Source organism: Aethalodelphis obliquidens, unplaced genomic scaffold, assembly GCF_003676395.1.
Source record: "Aethalodelphis obliquidens isolate GAN/ISIS:26980383/991018 unplaced genomic scaffold, ASM367639v1 scaffold18, whole genome shotgun sequence".
NCBI classification, from domain to species: Eukaryota; Metazoa; Chordata; class Mammalia; order Artiodactyla; family Delphinidae; genus Aethalodelphis; species Aethalodelphis obliquidens.
The window spans coordinates 16,015,926-16,029,828 of record NW_020837962.1 but is presented as its reverse complement, the minus strand read 5'-3'; the positions used below and the strand labels follow the sequence as shown (position 1 = coordinate 16,029,828).

At 47.4% G+C, this 13,903-nt stretch overlaps 1 protein-coding gene across 3 annotated transcripts in view; it reads right to left on the bottom strand.

Moving 5' to 3' along the window:
• Window positions 1-383: 383 nt before the first annotated feature.
• The window catches only part of RIN2 (Ras and Rab interactor 2), a 176,166-nt gene continuing 162,646 nt past the window's right edge, over window positions 384-13,903 (bottom strand). For 2 of the 3 annotated variants that reach the window (XM_027118080.1, XM_027118079.1), the window contains exons 9-12: window positions 11,195-11,500; window positions 9,300-9,431; window positions 5,034-5,197; window positions 384-2,243 (exon numbers count right to left, since the gene is read on the bottom strand). In XM_027118080.1, coding sequence (XP_026973881.1) covers window positions 1,920-2,243; window positions 5,034-5,197; window positions 9,300-9,431; window positions 11,195-11,500 — 926 coding nt within the window. In that variant the 3' untranslated portion in view covers window positions 384-1,919. The remainder of the gene's footprint in view (window positions 2,244-5,033; window positions 5,198-9,299; window positions 9,432-11,194; window positions 11,501-13,903) is intronic. The other variant, XM_027118081.1, reaches the window with a different exon arrangement.

The window sequence follows — 13,903 nt, the reverse complement described above, 5'->3', positions numbered from 1 at the left end:
AAGCCATTGCCAAGCACCAGGAATAGGCCAGCCTCTGCCGTGCTGATTTTGAAACAGCCCTGAACTTTCAGCTGGGGCACTTCAGAGGTTACATAAAAAAAAAGACCAGGGCGGGGTGTCTGCAGGGCTCTTCTGATTAGCTGTGATGTTCTCTTGGTCCAACTAAGCGAAGGACTGTCCCAGATAACACCAAATCTTTCAGGTTAGAACACGTTCTTTTCCTTCTGCTGCTGTCAGAACATGAGCTTGGTGAAAAAATGTCAACTTTTCTGTTTCCTCTCTATGGATTATCTAACCACAAACACTGGCGTGGGTTCCAGATTTACGTAACATGCTCTGGTGCATAATCACATTCTGCTTCTCAAAGGAAAAAGACAACTGAAGAATATTTCAAGAATTATTTTCACACATGATTATCGCACAGTATTACAATGTATTATGTGCAAAATTCCATTAAAAAAATCATTTACAAAAGGAAGTACAACACAGTATGTGTTGAGGGTTCCAGATGTACAGCAAAAGCTTAAAAAGGTACAAGGTACAAAGCCAACAAAATTAGATGACTACGCATCCTTACACAGTACAATAACATGTTTTTGTAACTACCTTTGTTATGTTGATACGAGACCCTCATCCTCTGTGCAAACCGCCCCTCCCCAGGCCCCGCCCAAACAGGTTTCGTAAAACAGAAATTTAACTTCCGCCACACATTCTACAACACAGATGGGCTTTTTGGTGCATTTGCAAACTCCTTTCCAAATGGCATTTATTTAACTCAATGAAACTCACAATACATGGTTTCTGCCCAAAATAACCTGATGCTGTTAGTTTTGATTTATGTGGAAAAGGAAAAAAAAAGTGGTGTTCTTTTTTTTTTTTTTCCTCGTGGGGTTTTCAAAATTGCTTCCGAAAGCAAATAACATGGGACAGATTTTGCAAATCTCACTGCACATTTACAGTATTTTCAGCATAGGTGGTTCCTTTTATCTCCTTTTCCCACTTCCTTCAAGGAGTCTGAACCAGCAGACTCCACCCCTTAGTCCTCTGTTAGAGTCTGTATTTCCCTCTCGACCTCTCTCTACATTCATTTCTTTCCTGATCCCCAGCACCACTTGGTGAAAGCACAAAACAACGCGATACCACTGAGCGTGAACAAGGTAATAACAGTACGTTGGATTTCCAAAGGCATTCTGTGGCCAGTGTCAGTAATACATCGCTGTAAGAAACCCAGCAGTCTCTCCCCACAAAGTTGCTCAAACATCCAGTTACAGAAGAGAGACTTTTAAAATGCAATACTCTCAAATCCAGCAAGAGATTTCTTTTTGCATATTAAATGTTAAAATCACATGCATAATTATAGAATATCTTAAAGTTACAAAAATATTTTAAAAACCAATCCTGACAGTTTACCTGCAACTGCTATAAAAATTTCTATGAAATATATAAAAACGCAAAGGCTTTTCGTAAAAAAAAGAAGAAGAAAGGAAGGAAAGGATGAAGGCACCCACTGAACTGAGAGGTCCTTGATGCACTGCATCGGACAGTCTTGTCAAACGCCTGCTGTTGAACTCAAGAGAAGAGCTTGTACCTTAAATGTTCATTCAGTACGTATACATACACGTGAGCCAACCCTGTACCTGGCTGGGGGTAGGCAGCAAACGATCTCGGGACACCTGAACCATCAGATGCAGTTCTCCGTCTCTGAAGGACGGATCCTACTGTTTCATGAACCTCAGCTACTGTGCTTGGGCGTCGTGGCTAAAGGTGCCCTTGGCCGAGTCGGCCTGTGGATGGCTCCATCACTGAACCGAGCGGACCCCAAGGAGGTGACTGCTTTGCAAGCACAAGCACGTGGAAGCCAGAGGCCAGGTTCCTAACTCCGCTCTTCGGATGCACCACTGGGAAGCCTCGCGTGTCTCCTAGGAGGCGGTGAGCTCTTCTTCCCCGTTCTGGAAGATGACGCCGTAAGGATCCTTCTTGATGCGCTTGTAGACAAAGTGGAAGACGTGGGACTGTGGCCGGCTGTGCAGCTCGGCCTTGATTTTCTGAGGGTATGTGTCCTCGGCCAGCTGCTGCCACGTTTCGTCCACAAAGAGGAAGAGGCTGTACTCCTCGGGGTCGGCCACCTTGAACTTCTCGGCACAGAGCTGACACACGTCCTCCGTGGTGACGTAAGGCCTCACAAGGAGGGTCTTTCCCGTGCAGCCACTGTTGACATCCTGGAATGCAACCCGGAGGTAATTCTGCAGGTGGAAAGAGAGGTGCAGGGGCGACGTCAGAAGAGGAAGTGAGATGGTGCAGGTGAGCTGGGGGACACCAGGGAGAGGCCTCACAGGTGAGCCTCGCCGGGACGTCCAGGGTCAGGAGACGAGGCCCCCAAGTACAGGGAAAGAGGCTGATGTGAAACGGGATGGTGGGGAGCACAACTGTATGGACTTTAATTCATCCCCAATACGAGAAGCGGGAGGAAGTCCGTTCAGCCCTGCTCTCACCCTTCAGTCTCTCTCATAAAGCTGGGCTGAGAAATCCCTGGTTAAGAGTGTCAACCAGATCTGACGGGTTTATTTTATTCCCAGCTTGAAAAACCAACCAAATGTCAGAAGAGCCAGGAGTCAGCAGCAGGAGACACATTAACATATGTCGACACAAGAGCACACGTTCTATTCGCTTTGGACTCCTTTTTATGAAGCCTAGGCAGGGGCGATGGCGTTAGGCTGCACCACGAAATACTGCGGACGGTTGACCGTCCTTCCCCTCCCCCACTGGCAATTTCACATGGTTCAACCCAACGCAAGGTGGCTCTGAGTGCTGTGTGGGAAAGTCGGCGGGGGTTGTGGATTCTGTGGAAAGGCCTGGGAGATGCAGGGCGCCTCTGGGTGCAGGGCGGTGCCGTGGAGATGGGGGCTGCAGGCTGGGGGGTGTCTGCAGGCCCTGCATCGTGAGCAGTACCAGGCGAGCGGCTTCACGGAACAGAACAGACCTGGGGCCCGGACGAGGTGCGGGGCATCCTAGGCTCCTGCCCGGCTCTCTGAGATTCTGTGGCCCTGGGTCATTCTGCAGTTCTACTTCCTCAGGAGTGGGGTTACCAGATTAAATAGGGAACGCCCAGTTAAATCTGATTTTCAGACAGAAGACAAATACATCTTCCTTTTCGAAATCTGGCCGCCCTACTCAGGAGTAATGGGGAGTGGGGCTCTCTGCCGGGGGTCCTACACGGTTACCCTGAGGGTTTCCTCAGGTGATAGAAAAGAGAGCTCTTGGGCAGGCCAGTGCACCCTGCACACGGATGAGAACACCGACGCTCTTGAACTGGAACATTAGAGGGCCCCTTCGGGTACACACACGCCCGGCTTCACCAACCCCTCGTCTCCCATACCGCCCCCCAGCACATGGCCTGCACATGGTATGCATTTACTTACTGACTCCTAAAAAAAACCTTGTGAAGGAGGCCTACACTATCCCTGTTTGACCAGTGAAGAAACTGAGGCACAGAGAGGTTAAGGAACTTGCCCAAGGCCACAGAGCGAGTGAGTGGCAGGGCCAGTGTTCTGGTGTCTCGACCACTGAGGTGAGGTGTGCTGCCTCTCCAGGGTGAGCAGATGTGTGTGTCTGTGACCCTGACTTAGGAGTTCCAAGTGCAGCTTTGCTTCCTGGCTTTGGCTTCTATAGCCAAGCTGAGTGCTGACAATTCCCATCTTGGGTCCGTTCTTAGAAGATGTGCCTCTCTGAGGTGAGTGAGGCCAGTGGGGAGGGGCGTGCACAAGGCATGGACTCTGGGGGTTCTAGGTTAGAAGTTCCAGATGGAGAGAGGGGGCTGGGGGAAGGGGCTAACGGCAGGTGGGGATGTGGAAGGATGCGTTTTTATCCCTTCGTATTTCCCTTCCTCCGTTCTTCTCCCCAGAGGCTGTGTGGCCTTAGGAACCCCGTCCCCAGATGGCCAATAGTCGCCACATTCCAAGGGCCTGCGGATGCTAAATCGCTCAGCACGTGGACGGTTCTTCAACAATCCACGGGGTGGGGGGCGCACAGGATGCCTTCTCGCCCCTTAGGTTTACGCGTCTGGGAAGGAATTTCTGGGAACACTCCTATCTTGGAGAAAACCTTGCTGACTTTGCCTTTCCACGATGGGTGGCTTTAAACCAAATGTACCTTTTGAGTGTTTTCAGAGCATTAAAAAGGCAAAAAGGGCAAGGAAGGTGAATCTGGACGTGGAGCAAATCTGTCCTGCTTGGAAACTCACCACGTGGCACGTGGACACAAAGCACGGTCGGGGTTTACAATTCTATTTGAAACTTTTGAAATATTATCTGAAGACATTTGCAGACTTACTCATCGTTTCACAGACTGTAGGCAAATCAAGCGTTCCTGTGTTGGGTCAAGATTTCTATAGCCTCAACCTGCCTCTCCTCTCTAGGAAGCGAGCTCTGTGGGAACCCACCTTCCCAGGGACCAGCTCAGGGGCACAGAAAATTCTGGAAGGGGATCCAGGCAGGACCTGGCCCAGCTGCTCACTCTTCAACTCTGGCCCTGACCAGCTGCCAGAGCTGACGCTGCTGATGAGATGCTGGGGTCTTCTGTTTTGGGGGGTGGCGAGATGAAAGAGGAGAGGTGTCCCTCTTCTCAGAGAGACCAGGTCAAGTGCAGGGCCTCACACGGCTGCTTCCACCTCCCAGTCTCCCATCTGCCACCTGTGCTGAGAGCATCCTTCCTTCTGGCTTCCTGTGCGCTCAGGTGGGCAGTATCCACGCTGGACGTTCTGGAGGAAATCCTGCCCTAACTTGACTCTGATTTCTTAAGGGCAGCAAAACTTGGGCCAAATCCACACACACATATATATATTCTGTTAATTTAAGGAAAACAGAGAAGTGAAACAACAAGGTCAGAGGGTGGTTTAAAATATCCCTCTTCCACCAGATGGTCCGACGAAGGGAGGCCCTCGGGTGCCCTGAGCTGCGTGCGCCATGAGCCAGCTCTGCTTCCCAAGGACAAAGGAAGCAGCAGGAGTCTGTCCCCACCGCCGGCCGGCCACATACCTGAAAGTCGTCCACTGAGGGGATGGTCCGGTTGGTGGTCCTCCGCTTGTGCCACTGCCTCAGGGTGTCCCTGGCCTCAGAGCTCAGCAGTCTCGCTGCCTGCTCTTCCTGGAAATTCTTTATCAGGGAAAGTGCTCCGTAGGCGCTGGTCAGGTAGTAGCCTCCTGGAAAGGGTGGAAAGAATGAGTTCTCCAGGGGTTTACCAGTTGGACAACAGTTGGGGGGCCCACCGTGTTGGAGGTCCGGTTCGGCATTTTCTCCTTCTCTTCCGCATGCATTTCCTTGAGGGACCGCATGAGAGCACATCCTAACCCATCCATTCCTGCATCCGTCTCCGTGGATGTACGGCTGACCCAGGCCTGGGCCACTGCCCACCGCGGACCACACCCTGCTTTCCCTGATGGAATTTCCATTCCAACGGGTGAGACACACAGAATCTCTATTATCTAAACACAATTGTGAAAATGCTTTGCCAGAAAAGGTCAGGGTGCTGGGGCCTGAGGCAGGTGGGGAGGCGTGTGAGGACGGCAGGGTCCACCTTTCTGAGGCCAGAACCCTTTAGTACAGGAACAGGAATCCACCTACTTCTGGCAACACCTGCTTTGGGGCTTTTCCTTTAGGAATTACTCTTTTCTAAAGTTTAAGTAAACTATACACTTTGAAAGGAATACACAGTATACATGCGTGCTCACGACAATATGGATTCTTCAAAATAACTTCTCCCTCCTGATTCCCTTTCTTACCCTTCCCTGGGGACTCTCATAACATGACATTTAGGAAAGAGTAATTTACAAGGAAAAGCAAGTGATGCCCCTTTGCTGGTGCATTTGGGAACGATGTCTTATGTTTGGGGGAGTGTTAAAAAGATTTACAACACTCTGAGAGACATAAGTGTGTTCACAGTTTGGTCTTAAACTATAATTAGGTGCCTTCCTGAAACTTGTAAGCTGTGTGCTAGAGAAACACTAGGGGGCGCCCCAAACACTTATTACAAATTCCCTAATTGGGCACAGCACATCATCGAGAGACATTTCTTTGTCCAAATACCTATTGAATCTCCACCGTGAGCCAGGTACAGAGCAGTGGTGGGTTTGTAATAATTAGAATCAGAGTCCCTGCTTTATAAATGTATTAAAGAAAATGGACATTGGCGGTTTATTCATGCAGGGACCGGAAGTTAGTTGTGGTTTAATAAGTTTTGTCTGCAAGTATTTCTTTCATGGCCAAAGTATTTAGCTGCTAACACAAGACCCTGGAGAACTTCCTCTCTGGTCAACAGGTGACAACATTCAAGATGGCAACTGGTCCACCATCTAGGAAACGAGCTGAACGCCCCCCTGTGACTCATACTGAGAAAGAAACACACTTTTGTGGCTTTCAGGTCGCTGGCAGAGATTTGGAGTACAGCGCTTTGAGTGGCTGATTTTTACTAAATATTTTCCCCATGAACAAATCACATGATTGAGTGGGAAACTCAGTAGTATGGAATTTAAATGCCACACAGAGGATTTCAGGAGAAACCAATATGGACTTAATACTTAAAAGAGGCTTGTGGAGGTGTCAGGATTGGAGCTCGGACTTGGAGGGACTATGACAGTTGAGTTTGGGAGGGGACTGTTTCCTCTGAACGCCAAATTTTAGACTCCACGGCTCAAAGTTCAGGCCGCTATGGAGAAAACTCCAAATGCTGGAAGCACAAAACTGACCACACTTTGAAACATGTGGATGCAATTAGAGGAAGGTTTAAATTTCTGCAAAACTCTAACCCTGCCAGCAGGGCTGTGCACGTAAAAGGGATTCCATGACGCTTTTTCCGCAAATGAAACTACCTGCTTAAACAGCAGAAAACAGATGTGGGCTGTCGTCCCGCAAACCAAAGAGGGCTTTGGGCAGTAGGGCAGGATGCAGGACTGGACCAGCAGTGCATCTCTGCTTGGCTGCCTCTTCCTCCCAGACTGCAGAGCTCTGGTCTGAGAGGAGGGCCTGGTCTGCAACCATGGCCACCCGATGGGGCCGCCCTGCTCTCCCAGGAAGCAGGCTGAGAAACCAGGACACGGCTGAGTGGAGGCAGGCTCTAGTGAAAACCCGAGCTTGCTGGCTGCGCTGTAGTTTTGCTAGCTGGGTCCTTGTCTCTCTCTGTGATTCCTGGAGTTGAGCACTGCCACCCGCCCCATCCGTCACCGACATAGTGGCCAGGGCAGTGCATCGCTCCGGGGAAACGATGGGAAAGGTGGCAGGAAGTGGCTGTCTCGACCCTCAGGCCACATGATGTAAGTGTATGTTTGTCCTAAGCACACTCTGTCAGCAGCAGAATGGTAATTTTCTGAGGGAAACTGGCATGCCCTTCCCCCAAAGCCCCAAGAGTTCAGCACACTTTTTACTAGAATTAAATATGACTGAAGCTCAAAAAAATCCCAGATGCATATAAAATTATAATAATAATGCAGCAGAAGAAAGGAAAGCATGGGACAGAGACAGATGTATGTTTCCTCTTAGTCCCTGGACAGAGCCACATGCTTCTCCCCTTCTGGAAATCCCAGGGCAGAGCAGGGGAGGAATGCTCCTGGCAGGGTCTGGCCAGAGGGTCTGGCCTCAGCGTCGTGAATATGGATGAGGGGAGATAAATGGGGGAGAGGTAAAGGGATGGACAGGCTCATTCACAGGATGAAGATATTCATCACTGGTCCGGAGTCAGCGTTGTCCCTACAGGGACGGAAGGGGGACCCTCAGGGCTCCCTGGAGGTCAGACACTCTGAACGAAAGCCAGGCACTGGGGACTTAGTGAACGAATGTACACACTCGGGGGTGACACTGCACTGCAATTTCCTCCAGGGAAAATCCTGGGATGATGCATTCCCTGGGGAATCCCATGAGCACGTGGATGGACCTTTTTACTCAAGCCCAGACTAAAGCTCACTGGAGAGAAAACATGTTATGCAACAATTCATCACTCAGGGTCTATCTGGGCTCCGACAGGGACACATGGAAATGGACTGTCAGAATGCACCAGGATGAATAGGCTCCGATCTGCTCCCCTTAAGAAGACAAGGTCACACAAGAGTCCTAGTTATTCCAAGCCTGTGCATCACAGTGACAAACACCCCAATTATTTCTGTGATAAATGTGTAAGGAGAGGAATTCCTGCGAAGACATGTGGATACAAGAAGGAGACTGGAATAAAGACAAAGACCTACTAGAGAATGGACTTGAGGATATGGGGAGAGGGAAGGGTAAGCTGTGACAAAGCGAGAGAGTGGCATGGACATATATACACTACCAAACGTAAAATAGATAGCTAGTGTGAAGCAGCCGCATAGCGCAGGGAGATCAGCTCGGGGCTCTGTGACCACCTAGAGGGGTGGGATAGGGAGGGTGGGAGGGAGGGAGACGCAAGAGGGAAGAGATATGGGAACATATGTATATGTATAACTGATTCACTTTGTTATAAAGGAGAAACTAACACACCATTGTAAAGCAATTATACTCCAATAAAGATGTAAAAAAAAAAAAGTCATATACCACAATGTTCATTGCAGCACTATAAAAAAAAAGGAGACTGAACGGACAAAGTAAATCAAAAGCAAATCGCCCAGATTTTACTCCTCTGTAGTTTTATGTTAATGATGAGCAGATTCTATTTTTTTTAATAGAAAAGGAAATTAATGCTGTTTTCGTCTTGAAAACCAAATTTAAAAAATAAAGATGAAAACAAAAGACAGGGCTTTGTCCGATTCGCTGACAGCGGGCGGTTGTGCCAGCAGTGGAATTATTCTCCAACAAAAGTTTATAGCTTCCCTTTGGAATCAAAGAAATCATTTCTTCTAAAAAATTGCATTTATTCTACTGAAAGTTATTTTTTATTGCACTTAACTGATCTCAGTGAAGTATAACTATGGCAGGGTTGCATTTTTTTGTGTTTTTCTGACTTTTCCAAATTTTCTGCGATGAACATGTATTACTTTTGTAATCTGAAAAAAAAAGTCAGCACATTCTTATAAATGAACAAAACTAAAACGGCCGTTACCCCTGAAGATGTCAAAAAAAGCACCCATATAAGTGCCAAATGGGCCTGGGGTTTTATTTTGGGGGATGAAAATGTTTTGGAGCTGGAAAGATGTGGAGGATTGCCCCAGATTGTGAATGTATTAAATGCTACTGAATTGTTCCCTTTAAAATGGTAATTTTATGTCACGTGAACTTCAATTTAAAGAAAATGAAACCGAAGAAAAGCACCCAGATCCTCCCACTTCTTCAAAAGCCTGCTACCTTCTCCGTGTAACAGGGATGGGTCCAGGAGTTCCATCATGTACTCAATCTCTGTGTCCAGTTCCAACATGTCGCACTGGGCTATGACATAGGTCAGGACCGGTAAAAAGTCATCAGCTCCATACATCCTCCCTGGAGTAGGAAGAAAGGGGGAGACAGACAGGGATATTTTTATCAACATTTCTTCCTTTCATATCCTACTTGCTGCTTTTATTAGACAGCGAGGAGTCATGCTGGGGAAGTGAGCTATTCATAAAGAGAGATGGGTGTTTCTGGAATCCTGCAGGGCCTGGGCCTCTCCCCACTGCCCACGTCAGAGACCAACCCTAACTCACAATTTCAGAATGAATGTCTGAGTCAATGAACACAGGGAAGATTTTCTCCCCATTGCCATGATTTGCATCAACCTCCGCAATAGAACAGAGTACTTTGAAAGAGTTTAAACTTTTTAGCAAGTGACACGATAAACCATTTGCGGAAGTGTCTACTTAATGCTGTTACTCCTTTGTGTCTTGTTTCCTGTTGCTTTCTGTGCAAAGTAATCAAAACTCAGTGACAGAACCAAACTCGAGCAAGGAATAACTTGTTCCTTCTCTGTCTTCAATGTGAGCTAAATGTACTCATTCAGTGTACACTGAATACATATATACGATTAATATCTGGCGAAAAACGTTTAGTCTTTACTGCTACTTTTTATGACAATGCAGATTCTCAACTAGGGGTGATTTTGCCCGCCCCCCATCCCCACCAGGGGAGTCTGGCTTTGTCTGGAGACATTTTTCATGGCATCCGGATGCTGATAAACTTCCTACAGGAAGCAAGATGGCCTCACAATGAAGAATTCTCCAGCTGTAATGTCATTAGTGCTGGGATTGAGAAACTGTGCCTGAGAAGAGCAGAACCCTGTGCAGATATAATTCGGGGGACGTTTTATAAACGATTTCACGGACTCCAGAAAGTACATTTCTTGCGTGTGAAGTATGCTTCAAAACTGCAGAGGTGCTGTTCGTCGCATCACCAGCTCTGGAGAGCATGTGGTAATGTTTCTGCCTAACAATCTGCAAAGTGCTTGCACACGGCAACCTCCTCCAGCCATGGGTAACAGAGCCTGTGTTTTCTCTCCACTGCTTCTGCATCGAGCGATTACGCTCAGAGGAAAAGTTGTGACCATCCACGGAATTAAAAAGGCTCACCCAAGACCTGGAGCCCTGTAGGGCTCATCGCTACGCATGAATCAGGGTCACTCCTGCACCTACAAGAAGCAGCGCAGGGGACACCCGAGGGCTGACTTATGTGAATTCCTACTACACTGCATCAGTATGGAGCAAAGAAGGGAGAGCCAGTGAAATGGCTATGATGAAGCCACATTATAGCCGAATGCTCCAAGTTTGCTGTAAATCACTGACACAAACCGTCACTGGCCAAAATGTAGTAACAACAGGAATAATCATAAATAGTTCCACCATGCTTGGGGCTATGCATGCGTTGTCCCATCTAACCTGCACCTTTGGAGGAAGGATGGGGTCATACCCACGACAGGTGCAGAACCGCAGCTTGGAAGGTTGATTATAGTGGCCAAAGCCCCACAGTTAATGAACCCATTCGCAGAGCTAGGATCTGAACTCAGACTCCCAAGACTGACTCTGTATCCACTACCCTGAACTAAATCTTTTATCATCTGGCATCGTACAAAAATCTTGTTGCCCTCCTCCGCTTACTTTTTCGGTGCTGTCTGCTGCACGTGGACTAATTTGCCACACACCAGAGTAACACTTGTATTTTTGTGAGCCACTTGGTGAAGTCAAGAAACTGAAAGGAAGAGCAGTTGGGAATCAGAAAGCCCGACATGTCCCAGCCCCATCGCGAGGCCAAGAGCCCGGGCGGTGTGGCCTCACCTGAGTTGTTCTCCATGACGGTGTAGATGAGTTTGCAGACCCTCAGCAGCAGCATGACTTTCTTTTCTGGTGAATACATCTTCTGCATGGTCATGAACTTGACTTTGATTTTCTCCACGTCCACGAAGTCAGGGGTGGGGGCGAAGACGCCCAGCTCCTGTGGATTCCTCTGCCGCACGAGCTGCAAGTTCTCCTTGAGTTGTTTCCATGAGCCGTCGGCCACGTGGAAGTGCTTCAGCATGGCCTCGACGTGGCCCTTCAGGGGCTTCAAGATGCACTTGTGCATGGCTTTTTCCAATACCACATCTGCCAAAGAAAGCACAGCTACTGTGACCATTGACTAAAGAACGAAGGAGTGCAAGGTCTGCTTTCTGGGAATGGACAACTGCAACCTAGTGCACTGGCTATCGGGCAGACGCGTCCGAACTACACACCCAACCAGCCAAAATTTAGCGCCACGTCACTCACACGCCAACCTTTTCTCTTCAGTAGAGACAGGAAGAATGCATCTTCTCTAATAGTCTTACAGTCTCTCTTGCGTGCAGTCCATACAATTGAACTTGGCTTTAACTGCTTTTACACCTCCTCACCCATAAGCACAGGTGAATATTCTAGAAGACATTCTTTCGACCCAGTCCTTCCACTGAGGGTCCAGTGGACAGTTAAGCAAATGTGTTATGTTAAAGGAAGGATTTGCTAATAGCAAGGGTTCCAGCTCCCTTAAAATATTTCCTGATGAAAAAAAATTCAGTCAAATACACATGGTATCTCGGATGGGATTCTGGACCATAAAAAGTCTTTATGTCATTTGTTATATATAAAGGACATGAGTGGGGCATTAGTCGAGATTTGAATAAAGTCTGCAGATTAGATAATATTGTTAACAGTGAATCTGGCTTCTTTCACACAGATTGGCTCTTGGAGACTCAGCCAGCTGTGTCTGGAGCAGAAGTGTGCTCTTTTTCACAGAATGAATCTTCCGTGAAAGTTAATGAAAGTTAATTTCACTGCAGTTTTGTAACACAATGTCCCTGTTTTTAGAAAATATCCACTGAGTATTTTGGGATCAAGGGACACAATGCCTACAGCCCGCTCTCGTGGTTTAGATAAAAGAGAATGTGTGCATGTGTGTGCGTGTTTGTGTGTGTATACACACGCGCGTGTGTAAGCAGAGAGAGAGGCAGGGAATGAGGCAAGTGTGGCAAAGCATTAACACTGGGGAATTCGGGTGAAGGGCAGACGTGATTTCTTCATACCCTTTTTGCAACTTTTCTGTACGTCTGAAATGACTTCAAAATAAAAATTTTTTAAGTCTTGAAGTGTGTTTCCGTTCAGAGTTAGGAAACACCTTTAGGTGTGGGAGGCATTAGTTTTCCCTCTTTCTTGGAATGGTTTTGCCCAGTGGAGTAGCTTTCTTGGCTGACAGGACAATGACCAGGACCATGAATCTGGAGGTCTGGTCTGAAGATGGTCTGTACTGTGAGAAGCTCTCTGCTTCTCCCACACCCGCTTTTCCATCTCAAATGTTTCACGTTCTCATCAAAGCTCCACGGGTAGCAACCACATCTAATATATGACACTAGGATGTGATTTCATCTTGGAAGCCCACAGATCCATGGAAATAGCCGAGTTACCTCCCTGGCCTTTGGAATTCCTGACATAGTTCAGATCACATTGAATCCAAATGATCACCTATTATTAGAAGATCAGGGACAGAGAGAAATCTAAACCAGACATACCCACAGAAATCAAGGTTGAAGCAAAAGAGGTTATGAGGTAAGAAGAAAAACAGAACAGCATTTTCACTTCACATCTGACATTATAACAAATTACTTGGTTTGCACTGGTTACATTGTGTTAATAAACTTATATAAAGTCATACAGCATCTTTGACTTCACCCCAAATGGTCACTATGATGAAAAGTCAATCACAGCAATTAACATTGAGTGCTAGGCTTAATGTTAGGCTAGGCTCAGTTGGGCTAGGCTCTATCTAAGTACTTTTTTTTTTTTTTTTTTTTTCCGGTATGCGGGCCTCTCACTGCTGTGGCCTTTCCCGTTGCGGAGCACAGGCTCCGGACGCACAGGCTCAGCGGCCATGACTCACGGGCCCAGCCACTCCACGGCATGTGGGATCTTCCAGGACCAGGGCATGAACCCGTGTCCCCTACATCGGCAGGCGGACTCTCAACCACTGCGCCACCAGGGAAGCCCCTATCTAAGTACTTTATATCATTATCTCATCTAATTTTTACAATACCTCTATTATTTTTGCATAATACGACAATTATGCCCTTTTTGCAGATGAGGAAACTGAGGCTTGGAGATGCCTAATGGCTTGCTCGAGGCCATACAACCAATCATCCTGCTTTTCAAAGTCAATGATTTCTTAGTTCTAAAGTTCATGGTGTTTCATAAACATTCACCAGTTTATTCCTCTATCCAAAGGTTCTGAAGCTACATTCCTGGTGACCTCTCTGCAGGAACGAGGTCACCAAGGGGGTTGAAAATCACGTCAATCATTAACCAGGATGCACATGAATGTTGGCAGCAGTGCTACTCGTAACAGTCCCAAACTGGAAACCACCAAAGGCCCATCCCAGTGGCATGGATGCAAGGATATATTCACACAATGGAATTCAGAAAATGGAATTCAGACAACAGAAGATTCATTCCGTGAGAAAGAGCACACTGCTGCTCCACACACAA